The 19,497-nt window shown below is 39.4% G+C and overlaps 1 protein-coding gene across 2 annotated transcripts in view; it reads left to right on the top strand.

Moving 5' to 3' along the window:
- Positions 1-759: 759 nt before the first annotated feature.
- The window catches only part of LOC306882283 (sodium/calcium exchanger 3-like), a gene marked incomplete at its 5' end in the record, with an annotated part of 39,656 nt that continues 20,918 nt past the window's right edge, over positions 760-19,497 (top strand). Inside the window, one exon of one of the 2 annotated variants that reach the window (XM_079436816.1) lies at positions 760-2,616. In XM_079436816.1, coding sequence (XP_079292942.1) covers positions 845-2,616 — 1,772 coding nt within the window. The remainder of the gene's footprint in view (positions 2,617-19,497) is intronic. The other variant, XM_079436817.1, reaches the window with a different exon arrangement.

The following is a 19,497-nucleotide window of genomic DNA, read 5'->3' as shown; positions in this document are numbered from 1 at the left end:
TTTCTTTGGATAGCGTTATATGAAGCACCATTACTTCGAACGAATTGCACTTGAAACCCGACCTCTGAGAAATACTGAAAATATTGCTATAAATTGTGGCAACACCTCCCCATTTACCTTTTGGACGCGATTCATGTTTGTAACTGTAATCTTGGGGCGTAGACTCGTTTAAAGTATTGTCAAACAAAGCACATCTAGTTTATGGTTTTTCTCCGTCTAAATACTGTAAAACTGATATAAAGCCATCCAGCTTTATATCAAGTCGATGTAAATATGCTTTGACACAATTGTTAAAAGCGCTATACAAATAATATTGACTTGACTTGACTTGGCCAGTGATTATATAATTGTAGAAAGGGATCTAATATTCAATAAGCCAAGCTTTATCATTTGTTTATCTGTATTACATTTACATTTATTCATCTAGCTGATGCTTTTATCCAAAGCGACTTACAATTGCTATATATGTCAGAGGTCGCACGCCTCTGGAGCAACTAGGGGTTAAGTGTCTTGCTCAGGGACACATTGGTGTCTCACAGTGGATTCGAACCCGGGGTCTCTCACACCAAAGGCATGTGTCTTATCCACTGCGCCATCACCACCCCAGCGTGTATTTAAATTGCATTAAATTGTTACTCTTACCTCTCTAGTTCGGGGGAACAGACACAGTCTCTATAGTGTGATATCTAGGTGAAAGAGTCTGTGCTAAGAATTAACTGTGACTTCTCTGATTCACTCCCTGCTTTTCTTCTCTCACAGGTGGCGTGTGGAACCAAAGACAGCCCAGTGCTGGATTCCCGAAGGACAGCTAGAGATCACAGACCCTTGAGGTGAAAGAGGGTGCATGGATCACTCAAGTACAAAGACTTCTGCCTACCTCTGGTTGGGCGTGGTCTCCGTGGCATCAGCCTTCCTCTGCGCAGAGGCAGGAGTCACGGTGAGCCCGTCCCTCTCGAATAACATCACATGTGACGGCGAGACGGGTCGATGCCAGCCTGGCATCATCTTACCCATTTGGTACCCCGAGGACCCTTCCATGGGCGACAAGATCGCCAGGGTCATTGTGTACTTCGTGGCAATGATCTACATGTTCCTGGGGGTGTCGATTATTGCGGATCGCTTCATGGCCGCCATTGAAGTCATCACCTCCCAGGAAAAAGAAATCATCATCAAGCGTCCAAATGGTGAGACGACGACAACGACAATCCGAGTGTGGAACGAGACCGTGTCCAACCTCACGCTCATGGCGTTGGGCTCCTCCACCCCTGAGATCCTTCTCTCTGTCATCGAGGTTTGCGGGCACGGGTTCCACGCTGGTGAACTTGGCCCATCCACCATCGTAGGCAGTGCCGCCTTCAACATGTTTGTGATCATCGGCCTGTGCGTGTCGGTTATCCCGGAAGGGGAGGTCCGGAAGGTAAAACACCTGCGTGTGTTTTTCGTGACAGCCGCATGGAGCATGCTTGCCTACATCTGGCTCTACATGATCCTGGCTGTGTTCTCACCCAATGTAGTCCAAGTATGGGAAGGCCTTCTCACCTTGGCGTTCTTCCCCATCTGTGTCACTCTAGCTTGGGTGGCCGACCGTCGCCTGCTCTTCTACAAATTTATGCACAAGAAATATCGCACGGACAAACACCGAGGCGTCATCATCGAGACGGAGGGTGACCGTTCAAAAGGCATCGAAATGGATGGAAAGATGATGAATTCTCATTTTGTCGACGGCGGAGCTGCTAGTAATTTGATGGGCCTGATTGAGGGCAAAGAGGTGGATGAGTCTCGCAGAGATATGATCCGTATCCTGAAGGACCTGAAGCAGAAACACCCGGAGAAGGAGCTGGACCAGCTGGTGGAGATGGCCAACTACTATGCACTGTCACACCAACAGAAGAGCAGAGCGTTTTATCGTATCCAGGCCACGAGGATGATGACCGGCGCTGGGAACATCCTCAAGAAGCATGTGACCGAGCAGGCCAAACGCAGCACTAGCATACAAGAAGTTCACGTAGAAGAGCCTGAGGAGTATTTGTCCCGCATTATGTTCGAACCTGCCATTTACCAGTGTCTGGAGAACTGTGGGGCCGTTCTCCTCACAATAGTTCGTAAAGGCGGCGACATCGCGAAGACAATCTATGTGGATTATAAAACGGAAGACGGCTCGGCGAACGCCGGTGCAGACTATGAGTTCACGGAGGGCACGGTGGTGTTCAAACCTGGTGAGGTTGTGAAGGAGATCACTGTTGGCATCATCGATGATGACATCTTTGAAGAGGATGAGCATTTCTTTGTGCGGCTCAGTAACGTGCGTGTTCTGGAGACTGAGGATGAGGTGCTGTCGCCCAGTAGCCTGCCATACCCAAAGGCCTTGATAGGATTCCCAGCAGTTGCCACTATTACTATCCTCGATGATGACCACGCAGGCATCTTCACTTTTGAATGCGAGTCCATGCACGTGAGTGAGAGTGTGGGCATCATGGAAGTGAAAGTGCTGCGGACATCAGGGGCGAGAGGGACGGTCATCATTCCTTTCCGCACGGTGGAGGGACTCGCAAAGGGTGGCGGAGAGGACTTCGAGGACGCGTATGGAGAGCTAGAGTTCAAAAACGATGAGACCTGGTAAATATGATTTATTTAATTCACATTTATTCAATTTTTTCAAGGCCAGCGTGTAAAGAGGTTGGGATTTATAAAGCTTAAAGATACACAGTGGCTTCAAAAAGTAGTTTTTTGGAATGTCATTGCATTAGATGTCAAACCAAGTGTCACTTGCAAACAGATGATGCTAAAGCTAACTAGCCAATTTGCAATACATTTTGCACGGGCTATTGTCAAGTTAATGAATGTATGATGATGATGATGTCCTAATTCTAAATACTTCTAAATCAAAATACTTTTTAGTCTTGATTTTGAACAATGCATCTATTGTTTTATTAATGAAAACTGATTAAAGTTCCTTGTTTGTGAAAAAACTTCCTGGCAAAGACATTCATACATTTCTTTATGTATGATGCAATTTAAGTGTCCAAAAGTTTTTGGGGCCACTGTTAAGGATGTCTACACATAGTTGAGGAGTTGTGGTTTTATGTTTGAGATTCGTGGATGTTGAGTTGGTCTGATTTGCTCATGTATTTGGTCATGTGATGTTGTGTTATAATGGCTCTAATAGAAGGGCACATGTGCCAGAAGTTGCAAAGACGGATTTGCTGCTGTTTGTATTCTGTCTGCTTTGTATATCTTTTGTGACCTCCAATATGAGTGATATGCAATTAAATCACTTTTACATGCATACATTTTCTCTGTTTAAGCACACACCGTAGCTCCATAGAGGTTTAGATTTCTGATATTTCTCTCAGGAATGTTGGTGTTTAATTAATCTAGTTCATTCATGTGATATTTAGAAAGAGATCCAGTAATACAGTAGCACACAGAGCAGATAGAGACAGAAAGTATTAATAGTTCAGTAAGAATATTCACAGCATATTCCACATGACATTCCAACCCACCCACTGTCTATATGTAAGAGTATGTGAGTAGCTGACACATATCTATGGACATGACTTTTTTTTAATTGACATCAAGATTTTTGGTTAGACTGCATATTAATATTTAAGAGAGTGTGTATATCTTAGTTTCTGGGTCTGGTCATTAAGTATTCCAGCATTTTTAATCCCATTTTTTTTCTTTTTCTTTTTAAGTGGTCCTGTGGTGAGACCAATGAATTTTTAAATTCTAAATTTTGCAAGTAGTCTCTGAATTAATATGAGATTATAAAACATGCATGGATCATAATGAATAAAAGAGTTTTAAATGGAGTATAGTGTCACAGTGCAGAACATGTCAACTTTCCAGAAGTATTTCGTGTCAATTACCCATGTGCTGCACGCATTAACTAGAGTGTTAGGAAGAATTCCATTCATCTGCATTAAGTGACTTGTGTTTAAAACTTAAAAAAAATTTTTTAGTTATTTTTAAAAAGTTTTTATTCATTATTATCTATGTATGTTTAATTTATTTATTTATATTGTTTTTTATTATTATAAATTCAGTTGAACTTGGCTGCCAGTGGTCACCATGTATTTCTGTTGTATGAATTTTCTTTGCAATTTTAATAGGCCTATCTTGTGTTCCATGTAGAAAACATTTCAGTCAACATAAGGTTAAGCAGATAATGAAAGAGCTTTTAGTTTAAAGCAAATGATCCTGCATAAGGAGCAGCTTGATTGAACTGACCAAATTTAGACATGAATGCGTTTTTCCTCTTGTGCTTTAGATAAACACATTTGACCTACTTTTTAATTATAAAAGATACACAAAAAATTAATTAAAAGTTTCATTCAAAGTCCATTGGGCTGAAAAATCTCAGGAGGCACAGACAATTTGCTTGTCATTGCAAACTTGCATGAAGAACAATGCATCCAAACAGAGTGAGCGGTGTCATGTCCAGAAAATGGTGTCGTATAGTAAATAGTGATGAAGGTATCGTGACAGCTCTAATACACGAATAGCTGGCACCATTCCTCAGTTACGGTTGAGCCTATGGACTGCTTGCAGAGAGAAAGTTGAGTAAAGGCATTTGCATTTATCATAACCAAGCACCTGCCATTGCCACCAGCAGGGTTTAAATCACGGGCACCCTAGCCAGTGCGCTAACTAACTAGATTATATGGAGCTATCCTGCCTTCTGTTCTGCTTTAAGAAAGGTCAGCAGTCAGCACAAGCAAGATATACACTATTTGTCTCTCTCTCTCCTTTGTAGGGGAGTTTTATATCACTGTGACCCCTCTTCACTGACCTTTAACCCTGTGGAGATAGAGACAGTAGATGAGAGACCAGGAAAGAAAGCTATTTAGAGAAAACTGTATCCATCAGATGACACTTATAACCTACTAAAGCTGACAGAGTAAAGAAAAGAGCTCAACCTCTCCATCTCTTTATATACCTCTCTCTCCATTGTTTCCTGTGTACAGTACACTATCATTGTGTTACACACAGTGTATAAGTGTGTGTGTGTGTGTGTGTGTGTGTGTCGGGGATCTCCTTCTCGGCTGGTGCCTCTTATATTCCCATGATGCTGCAGCACGATGCACCAGAATGCACCAGGAACCAATTTTCTCTCTTTTTTTCTCTCAGGTATTTGATATATATATATATATAAGAATCCATATGCAGTTTTGATTGATTATTCATAATTCAGATGAATAAATGCTGTTCAATGTTTTATTCATCAAAAACTTCTATCACAGTTTCCATGAAAAAAAAAAATCAATCAGCGCAACTTTTTTCAGCATTGATAATGATAAGAAATGCATTTTTGAATGATTTCTGAAAAATAATGTGACTGGAAAAATGGATGTTAGGAAAAGTTTTATAAATGTATAGTCACTGGAGTTTGTGTGTTAATTAAGTAGCTTTAATTATTGTGCCTAGTTCAGTCAGCGTTGAAAGGAATGATGAAAGGAAAGCAACGGTAGAAAGAGGATATGTATCATTAGCCTTCTCTGATTCTTCTTTGCACTGTTTTTCTGTCTCTCGCATCCCCTTGGACTTTCAGACCTTTTTTGTTGTTGTTGTAAATCTGTAATTATAGCAGAGCTCCACTATGTAATGATGAATCATTTAGAATAGTAAACATTTTTCATTTATTACGATGAATTAACAGGTGCTTCTAGAGAATATGTTTTGATTTCTTCATAGCGCACAAACATGTTTAGGCAAACGTATCAGGAGTAGCTATTAGGAAGCGTAATAAGATGCTGTCATGAGGTCTTTAGGCATGCATGAGGCTTATTGGTAATTGTGTAAAGTTCGAGAGATGCCCAGAACTGTGTTGTGCTTAATGTAATGATTTTTAGTTGTTCCTGTCAGCACTGTATGGAAGCCCGTTTCTGCCAATGGATAAAAAAAATAAGGAAATTGTGACTTTTTATCTCACAGTTCTGATCTTTTCTCACATTTCTGTGTTTATATTTGAATATAAAAATTCAGAGAAGAAAAGTCTGAACTGTGAGATCTACGTTCGCAGTTGTGAGGAAAAAAAGTCACAACCAACTTTTTTTATTCTGTGACAGAAACTAAAAGTAAGAATTGCGAGATGTAAACTAAGAATTATGTGAAAAATGTAAGAATTGTGAGATGTAAAACTTAGAATTACGAGAAAAAAAGGCAGAATTCTCAGTTTATATTTCGCAGTTCTGTGTTTATATCTCACAACTCTGACCTTTCAGACAAGTTCTAATTTATAGATAATTCCATAATTCTATTTGGTGTGTGGAATGGCAATATTTCAACACTGTCTATCCTCTATCTTTTACATTTACCATTACTTTTATTTATGACCTCCAAGCCGTCTAGGATTATATAGAGGGACTGTGCTTGTGTGAATTTGAGTTCCTTTCACTCTTGTTTTACTACATTCACTCCAGACATCAGCTTGAACATCTTAGTGACTCCTGTGAATGGAAAAATCCCTCGTAACAGGGAGTGAGAGAGCAGACGAGGAGAGCTGCTTGAATAATGGATTGAACAGCAAAGAGGATGAATATATGATGTAAATCATAAATTATTTTGGATTTCAAGGAATAGTTCATCCAAAAGTGAAAGTTCTGTCATCATTTACACACTCTCACCCATGTGACGTTCCTTTTCCAGTTTTGTGTGAGGAACAAACTGAAATGTAAGTCTTTGAAATATCTGCGTTTTTATCAGTATTGGCAATATTGACCTTTGATTATTCTTGGTTAAAAGAAGATAAGTGATATTGTCCATGCCTAATGTTGAATTATGTCCAGGAGTTGCTGCATGGTGTGTGACTTTCCTCAGGGCTCCAGTTTAATATGTAGGAGTGTAAATTCAGTTTGATCCTAGCACACTTTGCTCATCTCTCTCTCGAGCCCTATCGGACCGGACTAGTTTTCCCTGTGGAGGTCAGGTAAATTTGTGTTTCGCAGATGTACTTTGTGACTTCAATCCTGTCAAAACGCATCTGTTTTTCTCTAACAAACTTCGTAAGGAGTAAATTACCTGCTGGTTTTGTGAATCCTCTGATAAATGTAATTCTGTCTGCACAGGAATGTCACTGATTGAGGATTATATTGAGAAGATTATATTGTTTCTTTCACCACATGTCTCGTTTGTTTGGATCTTAATTGTTACTGTAAGGCTAAGTTGCATTTAGACATTTTTGCCAGCATTTCTGCATGGTAATTTTTTTTAATACTGTTTCAGTAATTCTGTTTTAAAATGTCACATTTAGTTTAGTTCACATTAGTGTGTTACTTGCCCTTTCTTTGTCACTATTAGAAAATTTCTATTAGTTTTTTCTACACCATTTCAGACTGTGGTTAAGTACTTCTCTAACTAAAAAAGAAAGCTAAATCAACTAAAAAAGTAAATTAAATCATGGAGAGTCTGAGCACAGACTGCTCAGAAGAAAAACTCATTTATCCACAAAGTAATTTTTCTTTTCTATATTATATAGTATACATACTGTAATTTTCTGTTTGATTGTATTTTAAAATGTAATTTATATCTGTAATGGCAAAGCTGAATTTTCATTAACTCTTACTTCAGTCTTCAGTGTCTCATGATCCTTCAGAAATTCATTCTAATTGCTGATTTTGTGCTCAAAATTCGTTTTTAATTATTATCAGAAACTGTGCCCCCCCCCATGATCATTTTAATGCATCCTTGCTTAATAAAAGTATTTTCTTTTAAAAAAACATATGACCCCAAATATTTGAAACGTAGTGCTGTTTACAACTGTTGTAAGCTTTAACTGAGGTCACAGTCAAGACTTCAAGACTGAAATATGCGGCACATATTCATCGAGTTTCATTGAGTTTCTGACCACTGAGCCGTTATAGTTAACATACACAAAAAGAGATGGTGGAACCCTTTGGAATTCCCTTTGTAATCTAAAAGACAGTTCGAGTGAACACCAGCAGTAACATTACAGATGGGGATCGATCAATGAAATGATTACAGCACTCTCCACCGTGAATCAGAATCCTATCCGAGAGTCCCTCTACAGCCATTTTCCACAGAGGAATTGCTGATTAAGAACATGCTTAAATAACGAACACACTGTGGCTACAGTGAATCATTGTGTGGATCAAACCAGTAGCGTACTGGGATATTTCCCTGGGTACCGTGTCAGGGTCTAAGGATCCAATCTCAGTATGATAAAGCTCAATTCAAAAGTTTGGGGTTGGTAAGATTTTTGTCTCTTATGCTCACCAAGGCCATCAATTTGATCAAAAATACAGTAAAAACAGGAATATTGTGAAATATTATTACTATTTAAAGGGATAGTTCACCCATAAAATGAAATTTCTGTCATTAATTACTAAGTTCCAAACCCATAGAACACAAATTAAAATATTTTTGATGAAATCTGAGAGCTTTCTGACCCTGACAGCAACTCAAATGACACGTTCAAGGCCCAGAAAGGTGGTAAGAACATTGTTAAAATAGTCCTTGTGACATCAGTGGTTTTTCTGAAGCCACAAGAATACTTTTTGTGCGAACAATAAACATTTTTTTTCCCAGAGTTAGCTAGCTACTAGCTAGAGTACATTTTTATCGAGAGTACACCTTTATCGAGAGTAAATTTTTGGGTGAACTATCCCTTTAAAATAACTCTTTTCCATTTTAATATGTTTGATATCATCTTTACAATTGATTTAAACCATGTATCACACTGCAGCTCCAGCCACTGGCGAGTAACCATTTTATTAGCTTGCCAAAGCCAATTTTTACCTGCATTTGGCACTTAGCGAGAGGGTAATACTCACAGTTGAGTACAGAAGTGGCCCCATCTGAGTCTCAGCGTCACGCTAGCAGCTAGCTAAGCATGTTATTAGCGCCACTAGCGCTGACCACCCTGGGGTATGAGGTTCCGGTCTATTGTTAATAGCCGCCAGTGGAGTGTTGCCTGAGGTGAGCTCCAGGAAACAACACTAACAAGAATAAGTTATCTTATGTAGACATTTTCACACACAAATGTGTGTGTTAGCATACCAAATCGAGAAAGTATCTGGGAAGGCTAAAGTGTGTGTGGGGAGCCAGAGCTTTGCTCCTTTTCAGCTGAAGGAAACTGTGTCTCCTTGGCAACCACAGAGAGCACGAGCTCGCAGGCATGTGTGTGTGCGTGTGTGTGTGTGTGTGTGTGTGTGCACGGTGTCTTTGTGTTTGCGTTGATTCAAATTAGTCTGTGAACGTGTATCTCTGGTTGTGTGTGTATTTGCTCATCAGTGCAGACATGCATGCACACACACACCCTTTTCACTGCAGGGTTTATTTTTAGCACGTGTCTCTTATATAATCAGGGTGACACTGGGGAGAACATAGACTCTCTCTCCTCTCCTTCCTCCTCACTCTTGATTTGGATATCTATGTGTGTGTGTTGTACGCAGATGAGACAGAGGTTTTCTTAGTTGCATATTTCTGGTGCAGTAATGATGCTCAAGAGTGTCTCTGTGCCTGCAGGTCTGAATTACTGAATATAGAAGAAAAGATGCTGCATAAACACAACCAATATGCACACAACACAGACACACAACACTACTCCATTTGCACAGAGAGCATGTGGGAGAGAGAGTGTGTGTGCAAGTTTGTATTACTATTATTTTTTTTTGTTAACAACTTTTTATTGAATTTAATTCCTAAAACAGCAGTAACAAACAAAAAACAACTGTGCAAATTCAGAACCCACCCGAACCCACTATAAAATAATTTTCACATGGATCCCAGAAAAGATGACACAACATCAAACGCTGAATGACACAAACTTACAGTTTCCACACTAGATCCTTGCACACAAGAAATTGAGAGTTCCACCGAGACAATGTCCAACAAACACACAGTCCAGGTTCGTTCGTCGGTCCATTGTGTGAGGAGGACTCCAACGGTTGACTAGCAATTTTTGCTGTTGTGAGAGCAGCTAAATGTAAACATCTTTGTTGGAAGGACAGGGTGAAGTCCCAAGAGTCATTCATGAAAAAATGTCGCGGAGTCAAACATATCTCAGTACCCAACAAATATAACAGGTCCTATGAGAGCTGAATCCAAAAAAATGAGAGAGAATGCCCCCCCCCCCCCCCCCCCCCCCCCAAAAAAAATAACTATGCGAAAACGTGCCTACACTTAGGAGAAGATGACAGATTCATATTCAGAAAAACCCTTGAGAGTGTGATTCCTTTGGTCCAGATCTATCTAGGATATGCGACATTACAGAATTCGTATCTGCACCTAATACCTATTTCAAAATCCGAAAATTTCAAGAGATAGGTTGACAAAACCGAGAAAAAGTAAGGTCAGGAGCACAAGGGGCATAAACTGAAAGAAATACAATATTCCTATTCTCCACTATTGTTTTTATATGTGTTATTCTACCATCTGTATCACAACCTTTGTCTAAAATAATAATATTTAAAGTCTTCCGCACCAATATTAGGACGCCCTTGGTTTTAGTATCCGAAGATGAGTGAGATACCACTTCATAAAACTTATTATTACACCTGTGTATATCCTCAAATGGGATTATATCATTCAAATGGGATCCTTGAACTAACAAATATCAGTCTTTCTTCTTCGCAAAAGATCCAGAAAACCTGTATGTTTGTGAGGGCCATTTAGGCCTATTACAACTCAGAATATTAAGGTCAGTCATAGGTATCGAACATAATTACTGCATAATAAGACAAAATACAAGTTTGAGAATAAAACCAGTTGAGTCTACCATTAAACCACCCCCCACCCTTCCCATCACTATTTGAAAAATATATAAATATGGCAGATCAAACCACGAACAAAACTTGATCTGCCAGCACCCCTTAATATGGTCCGTGGCGTGAACAAAAACCTGTACATTACAGAAGCACCAACATTGGCCCCATAGTAGTCAAACGTGCGGAGCTCTACTCAAGTGTGACTAGGTTCATGAGCATGACACGTGACTCCCCCAAGTTTGTATTAGTTTTAAATGAAATTGATGTCCATCAATCAGCTCAGGGCCTGATGATAATTCACTTCAGCAGTGTTGTTGACTCATCGTTTTAATCATACGCTAGATTTAATTATATTGCATGGAATTGATCTTACCGATATAGATATAGTACCTCAAAGTGATGATGTTACTGATCATTTCCTTGTATCGTGCATGCTGCGTATTACTGATATTAATTATATGGCTCCGCGTTATCGTCCGGGCTGAACTGTTGTTCCAGCCACCAAAGACAGATTCACAAATAACCTGCCTGATTTATCTCAACTGCTCTGTGTGCCCATAAATACACATGAACTAGACGAAATGACTAGCAATATGGGACTATCTTCTCTAATACATTAGAAGCTGTTGCCCCCCTCAAATTGAAAAAGGTTAGAGAAAAACGTACTGCGCCATGGTACTGCAACAGTTATACCCATTCTCTCAAGAAAGAAACTCGTAATCTTCAGCGCAAATGGAGAAAAACTAAGCAGAATTGCGTTGAAAAACAGTATGTCCAGCTATAGACAGGCTCTAAAAGATGCCAGGGCAGAGCATATCCGCAAACTCATAGATAATAACCAAAACAATCCAAGGTTCTTATTTAGCACAGTGGCTAGATTAACAAATAAACACACGCCACCCGATCTAAATATTCCCTCACAGTTTAATAGTAATGAGTTTATGAATTTCTTTACTGATAAAATAGATAACATTAGAAATACAATAACAACATCTAAACCAACAACGTTTATTGGATCCTATACCCACTAAACTACTGAAAGAGTTGTTACCTGTAGCAGAAGAACCGCTTCTCAATATTATTAACTCATCGTTGTCTTCAGGTCACGTCCCAAAACCATTCAAGCTGGCGGTTATTAAGCCTCTTATTAAGAAACCACAACTAGATTTTAATGAACTGGCAAATTACAGACCCATTTCAAATCTTCCGTTTATGTCTAAAATTTGTGTCTGCCCAATTGTGCTCCTTCTTGCAAAAAAATGATCTCTATGAAGAATTTCAGTCAGGTTTCAGGCCTCACCATAGTACAGAAACTGCACTTGTTAAAATTACAAATGACTTGCTTCTTGCTTCAGACCAAGGCTGCATCTCATTGCTAGTATTACTTGATCTTAGAGCTGCATTCGACACTATAGACCATGACATACTCCTAGATCGATTACAAAACTATACTGGTATTCAAGGGCAGGCTTTAAGATGGTTTAGATCCTACCTGTCCGATCGCTACCACTTTGTTCATTTAATTGGGGAGTCATCTCAATTATCACCAGTAAAGTATGGAGTACCACAAGGATCTGTCCTAGGTCCTCTGCTATTTTCAATATACATGTTGCCTCTTGGTAATATTATTAGAAAATACGGGATTAGTTTTCATTGTTATGCTGATGATACTCAACTATATATCTCAACAAGACCAGATGAAACTTCTAAACTATCTAAGCTAATAGATTGTGTAAAAAATTTAAAAGATTGGATGACCAATAATTTCCTCCTATTAAATTCAGATAAGACAGAGATATTACTTATTGGACCAAAAAACAGTACACAAAATCTCTTGGATTACAATTTGCAACTAGACTGATGCACTGTTACGTCCTCTAAAGTCAAAAATCTGGGTGTTATATTAGACAGCAACTTGTCCTTTGAAAATCATATTTCCCATCCCATGTTACAAAAAGAGCATCCTTCCATCTTAGAAACATTGCCAAGCTTCGAAACATGCTACCTGTTTCTGATGCAGAAATACTAGTTCATGCATTCATGACCTCTAGACTGGACTATTGTAATGCACTGCTAGCTGGTTGTCCTGCATCTTCAATAAACAAGCTACAGATAGTCCAAAATGCAGCGGCTAGAGTTCTTACCAGGTCAAGAAAATATGAATCCTCCTTCAAATCCTCCGCGGAGGTGAGAGCAGATCCGTTGCTGGCCGACGAGTTAAACATCTTCTACGGCCGCTTCGATGGCAACGGCGGCGGCGCGTTTCTGCCGACCAGCGCGTCAGGAAGCAACAGGCAGAGCAGCGACGATCCTGTAATCACCGTGTCGGAGGATGAGGTTCGGAGGGTGCTAAAGAGAGTGAACGTCAGGAAAGCAGCCGGTCCTGATGGGATAACCGGCCGTGTTCTGAGGTCCTGCGCCGATCAGCTCATTGGTTTGTTCACTTCCATTTTTAATGAGTCCCTTGCTACCTCCGTGGTTCCCACTTCATTCAAAAAATCCATTATTATCCCTGTGCCAAAGAACAATAAACCCTCTTGCCTGAATGACTATCGCCCAGTTGCCCTCACATCTATAGTCATGAAGGTTTTTGAGAGACTTGTAAAGAGCCACATCTGCTCCTCCATCCCTGATACTTTGGACCCTCTTCAGTTTGCCTATCGCCCAAATAGATCCACGGACGATGCCATTTCTCACGTTCTCCACTCTTCCCTCACACACTCGGACAGCAACAATGGGAATTATGTAAGGCTGCTATTCATTGACTATAGCTCAGCTTTCAACTCTATAGTCCCCATCAAGCTGGCATCTAAACTCACAGACCTCAGCCTAAACTCCTCACTCTGTGACTGGATTCAAGACTTCCTCACCGGCAGACCTCAAATGGTGAAAGTTGGCCAGTTCACCTCAAACTCCATCACTCTGAACATAGGAGCCCCACAGGGCTGTGTCCTGAGTCCCCTGCTCTACTCTCTCTACACGCATGACTGCGTGTCCTCTCACAGCTCCACATCTATTGTCAAATTCGCTGATGATACTGTGGTTCTGGGCCTCATCTCCAACAACGATGAGACCGCATACTTGGATGAGGTAGAGAGACTCACATCATGGTGCCAGGACAACTGTCTCTCTCTGAATGTGAGCAAAACTAAAGAGCTGATCATGGACTTTAGGAAGAGACAGCAGCAGCCCTACTCTCCTCTCAGGATCAGTGGGATCCCTGTGGAGAGGGTGAGTAGCTTCAAGTACCTCGGCGTAAACATCTCCGAGAACCTGACTTGGACTACACACATCCAAACACAGGTTAAGAAAGCCAGGCAAAGACTGTACCACCTGCGACAGCTGAGGAAATTCAGGGTCTCACCAGCAATCCTGAAAACTTTCTATTCAGGGACCATAGAAAGTGTATTGACTCAGTGCATCTCAGTGTGGTATGGAAACAGCTCCAATCAGGACTGCAAAGCACTACAGAGAGTTGTGCGCTTAGCTGAGCGCATCTCAGGGTCTGCGCTCCCCTCTCTGCAGGACATCTACCTCAAACGCTGCAAAAACAGAGCTGTTAAAATCTTCAAGGACCCAAATCACCCTGGTAACCATCTATTCACTTTGCTTCCATCTGGTAAACGCTTCCGTAGCCTGATGGCAAAAACTGAGAGACTTAGGAGGAGCTTCTTCCCCCAGGCCATCAGGCTCCTAAACTCTAACTCTGTGTCATAACATCACTTGACTCCATGTAAATATCACCATATCAATAAGCTATTCATAATTTTTCTCTACCTCATATTGCTGCTATTCAAATACCCTGTACAACTTTTTGCACATTCCTCTTATTACTATTGAAGTCAACAACATACTGACCTGCACATTTATATTATATTTTTTTTATCTTATCTTATTTTATTTTATTTTATTATTTTATTTTATTTTATGTTTTGTACTTCTCCTTCTTAATACTTGTATTCTATATAATTGCACTGTCCTTGGAGCGGACCTGACCTACATTTCACTGCTGGTTATACCCTGTATAATTGTGTATGTGACAAATAAAAACTCTTGAATCTTGAATCTTGAATCTATGATCATATTACCCCAATTTTACAGTCTCTGCACTGGCTACCTATTAATTTCCGTATCATTTACAAAATATTATTACTTGCCTATAAGGCCCTGAATGGTTTAGCTCCTGCGTACCTAACTTGTCTTCTACCACGCTACAATCCAACCTGCTCCCTAAGGTTGCAAAACTCTGGACTTTTGGTAGTACCTAGGATAGCAAAGTCCACTAAAGGAGGTAAAGCATTTTCACATTTGGCTCCCAAACTCTGGAATAGCCTTCCTGATAACGTTCGGGGTTCAGACACACTCTATCTGTTTAAATCTATATTAAAGACACATCTCTTTAGCCAAGCATTCACATAATGCATCTTATAATCTTGTACTGCAGTTATATCTGATCAAATGTCCATTATTATTATTCTTTAGCTTGGGTTGAACAAATCATTTTTGCTTAGATGGAACAGCAGCTACGCTAATTATGTCTTTATTTGTATGTCTCTATTTGTTATTTTGTAACATCCCATGGTAACTAGGAATTACAGAAGCTTCAGTCTGGATCCAACCCTTAAATGATCTGAGATGACCGAACACCTGAGAAAAGATAATGCCAACCCCTCAGAGGACCTCAGAGGATGCCAATGCTCAGACAACATACAGAATTACCAAATTTTGTCATAAGTTAAATATATTAAGGTTCTGCAATATATAAATATATTGTGGAAACAATTTCCTGTAGAGCTGCTTTGCAACGATTTGTTTCGTAAAAAGCGCTATACAAATAAACTTGAACTTGTTGTTGTTGTTGTCAACTGAAAATAAGCTGTTAAAATAATAAATTGAAAATTACTTTCATTTATTGAAATAAAGTCTGTATTTATATATTCTGTGAAGGCGTAGGACCAAGAAATGTTCGTCCAATCAAAATGCTCAGAACGAGCATTTTGATTGACTTTCCCACCTGCCTGTCAACATGTATTTGCATACCTCTGCGCACCCGGTTCGCACAGACAGGATACGTCATCAGCATTCACATACGCTATGCACATTTCACATATTTAATTGAAATAAAGCGAAACTGATATAAAATGTAAAAAACATATTAGATGTAAAACTTAAGCGAAAGTGGCAAATGTTGCCTTGTCAATTAACTGAAATGCAATACATTTAAGTTTGGATTCTAGTTTTACTAAAACTGAAACTAAATTAAAAATAAATTAAAGTGAAATATAAATATAAAAAAACTAATAAAATGCGCATCCAAGGACAGTCCATTGCATGGAATGCCACAATCCCAAGCAATCAGCTTGACCTTTAATTTTCAGTGACAAATGAACCGGAAGCAACAGTAAATGCCATTTAAACATGTGCTTTTTGACTCATTATTTAGTTGGACTGGCAAAAGTTTGCATTTTTACGTGAAGCTGGATAAAAAACAAATAAACAAACCAACATAACAATGTATATAACATATAAACATAAACAAATATAAATGTTAGTGAGTTTTTTAAAAACCTTTTTCCCACTCTCTCTTCATTCATCCATTTTATCCTTTCTTTTCTTTTTTTTTTAGATTCTCCATTTGCTCCTACTTTCTTCTTTCTCCCTCTCTGTAGATCTGCTAACACGAGGAGTTTAGCCTCAAACTGTATTTTCAGCTGAACCCTTGATTAGCTTGTTCAGGTGTGTTTGAGAGACGGCACTAAACCCTGCGGGAAAATACAGGTACATCTAAAAAAATTTGAATATCGTGAAAAAGGTCAATATTTTTTGTCACTCATTTCAGAAAGTGAACCCATATATTATATAGATTCATTACACAGAGTGAAATATTTCAAGCCTTTATTTCTTGAAATTTTGATGATTATGGGTTACAGATACTGAAAACCCAAAATTCTGTCTCAGAAAATTTGAATATTACATAAGATCACTACAAAAAGGATATTTTAAACAGAAATGAAAAGTATGTTCATTTCTATGCACTCAATACTTGGTTGGGCCTTCTTTTGCATGAATTACTGCATCAATGCGGCATGGCATGGAGGCAATCAGCCTGTGGCACTGCTCAGGTGTAATGGAAGCCCAGGTTGCTTTGGTAGCGGCTTTCAGGTCATCTGCAGTGTTGGGTCTGGTGTCTCTCATCTTCCTCTTGACAATACCCCATAGATTCTCAATGGGGTTCAGGTCAGGCGAGTTTGCTGTCCAATCAAACACAGTAACACCATGGTCATTGAACCAGGTTTTGGTACCTTTGGCAGTGTGGGCAGGTGCCAAGTCCTGCTGGAAAATGAAATCAGCATCTCCATAAAGCTTGTCAGCAGAAGGAAGCATGAAGTGCTCTAAAATTTCCTGGTAGATGGCTGCGTTGACTGTGGACTTCAGAAAACACAGTGGACCAACACCAGCAGATGACATGGCAGCCCAAATCATCACTGACTGTGGAAACTTCACACTGGAGCAACATGGATTCTGTGCCTCTCCACTCTTCCTCCAGACTCTGGGACCTTGATTTCCAAATGAAATGCAACATTGACTTTCATCTGAAAAGAGGACTTTGGACCACTGAGCAACAGTCCAGTTCTTTTTCTCCACAGCCCAGGTAAGACGCATCTGACGTTGTCTTTGGTTCAGAAGTGGCTTGGTAGCCCTTTTCCTGAAGACGTCTGAGCGTGGTGACTCTTGATGTACTGACTCCAGCTTCAGTCCACTCCTTGTGAAGCTCTCCCAAGTGTTTGAATCAGCTTTGTTTGACGGTATTCTCAAGCTTGAGGTCATCCCTGTTGCTTGTGCACCTTTTCCTACCCAAATTCTTCCTTCCAGTCAACTTTGCATTTAATATGCTTTGATACAGCACTCTGTAAACAGCCACACCTTTCAGTAATGACCCTCTGTGACTTACCCTCTTTGTGGAGGGCATCAGTGTTTGTCTTCTGGATCATTGCCAAGTCAGCAGTGTTCCCCATTATTGTGGTTTCAAAGAACAAGAGATACCCGGAATTTATACTGTAGGGATGGTCATTAATTGAAACTCAAATGTAAATATTCTAATATTTTGTGATACGGATTTTTGATTTTCATGAGCTGTAAGCTTTAATCATCCAAATTAAAACAAAAAAACTTTTGAAATGTTTTACTTTACATTGTAATGAATCTAAAATATATGAAAAAAATTACTTTTTCACGATATTCAAATTTTTTGAGATGTAGATCTCTGTGTGCGCTGAAATATCTCAGGTTTGATTTTGTATGAATAAATTAATTAGGAAATTCGAACACAAAATGTCTCACCGCTTATCATGGACACAGCTGTTTAGGGCAGAAGTTCTCATTAACGTGAGCAAGATTTTATCATTTGTTGCTGTATCACGCTTGGTTAGGACATGGTGTAAAGCTGTGTTCAGACAGGGGGTAAAAATTCATTTTTTTTTATGATGTATGCAACTAAAACCCATGTTTAAAAAAGCATATGAATTCTAAAATTTGCCAATCCACATCTCATCTGCCATCTATGTGGTTTTTATGATTAAAATCTATTTTTTGAAAATGTTATTTAGTCAGGAAACCGTATTACTGTAACGCCAAGCACAATGTTCACGGCTGTGTCTGAATTCATTTATTTCCACTCACATGTGGCATTCATTATGTATGAATGGTAACTGAGTGAATGAGTAATTGGTCTTGAAAACAGGATATGCATCAATGTAAATGCATGTTCCTCACGCAGTCTATACCATAAGATGAATGGACTTGAATGTCTTTAATCTTTTCTTTCCACTATGACTACTAGTACTATATTGTCTCTTGGTATTGTGTTGACTTTATCCAAGATAAATATACCAGATATTGGCTACACAGTTTGCTTCAGTTTTATTACTTGCAAAATAAGTATATGAAATGAGTACAGAAGACTGGGGCAGTGTCAACAAAGCTTTTGAGATCAGAGCATCATTCTCTAATTTTGATACCATTAGTAGTCAGGTCTACTAAGAAGTATATTGATTGTGTGTTTCGTCAGTGTGACAAAATTGTAGTAACGTTGGCTGAAGTGGGCAGCATTAGTGCAGATAGAAATAACAAACCTGTATACATTTCAGAAATTGTTCTGCATGCTTTTTCACTATTTGTAAATGAAATAGCGTGGTATTATACTGGGCCACCATGCACTTTAATATTTCGGCATTGGACCGTCGACCATCAGAAAATTTGTATTGGTTGACCACTGAGGTTAACTAATGTTTAATTTAAGGGATTGTATGGGCACTTTAGGTTAATGGTCTCAATATTGGAACCTAAAACTGTTAAATTCAAATCCACTTATAACATTCTAGTTCGTGTACTTTGTAGGATGGCAGGGAGCAAAAGCAGCAGCAAGCACCTGGAGTTGTTATGGAAACCAGATACATTCCAAGCAGATTTGCTGATAGATGTTCTAGAATGAAAGTATTGGCAAATCAACTTGCAGTGGCAATGAAACAGCTCTGCAGTGTGATTCTGTTGAAAATCACGAACAATGCCAGAGAATGTAGACAGCTGAAATTGGAGGTATTAATGCTTTTTAGTGCATTGTCAAGACATCAGCACACACCTTGTGAAACTGGCATCGTCTCGGGTAAATCCTAGATCACATTTTGGAATGCAGCGGTCCGTGAAAGTGTGTTTCAGGCTTAAGATTCCATTTAGTTCCCAGAATGGTAAAAGAACAGAGGAGGAGTGTTGT

The sequence above is a fragment of the Barbus barbus genome (assembly GCF_936440315.1).
Source record: "Barbus barbus genome assembly, chromosome: 16".
Classification (NCBI taxonomy): domain Eukaryota; kingdom Metazoa; phylum Chordata; class Actinopteri; order Cypriniformes; family Cyprinidae; genus Barbus; species Barbus barbus.
Note: the sequence above shows the minus strand (reverse complement) of the source record. Positions and strands in the feature narration are given on the sequence as shown.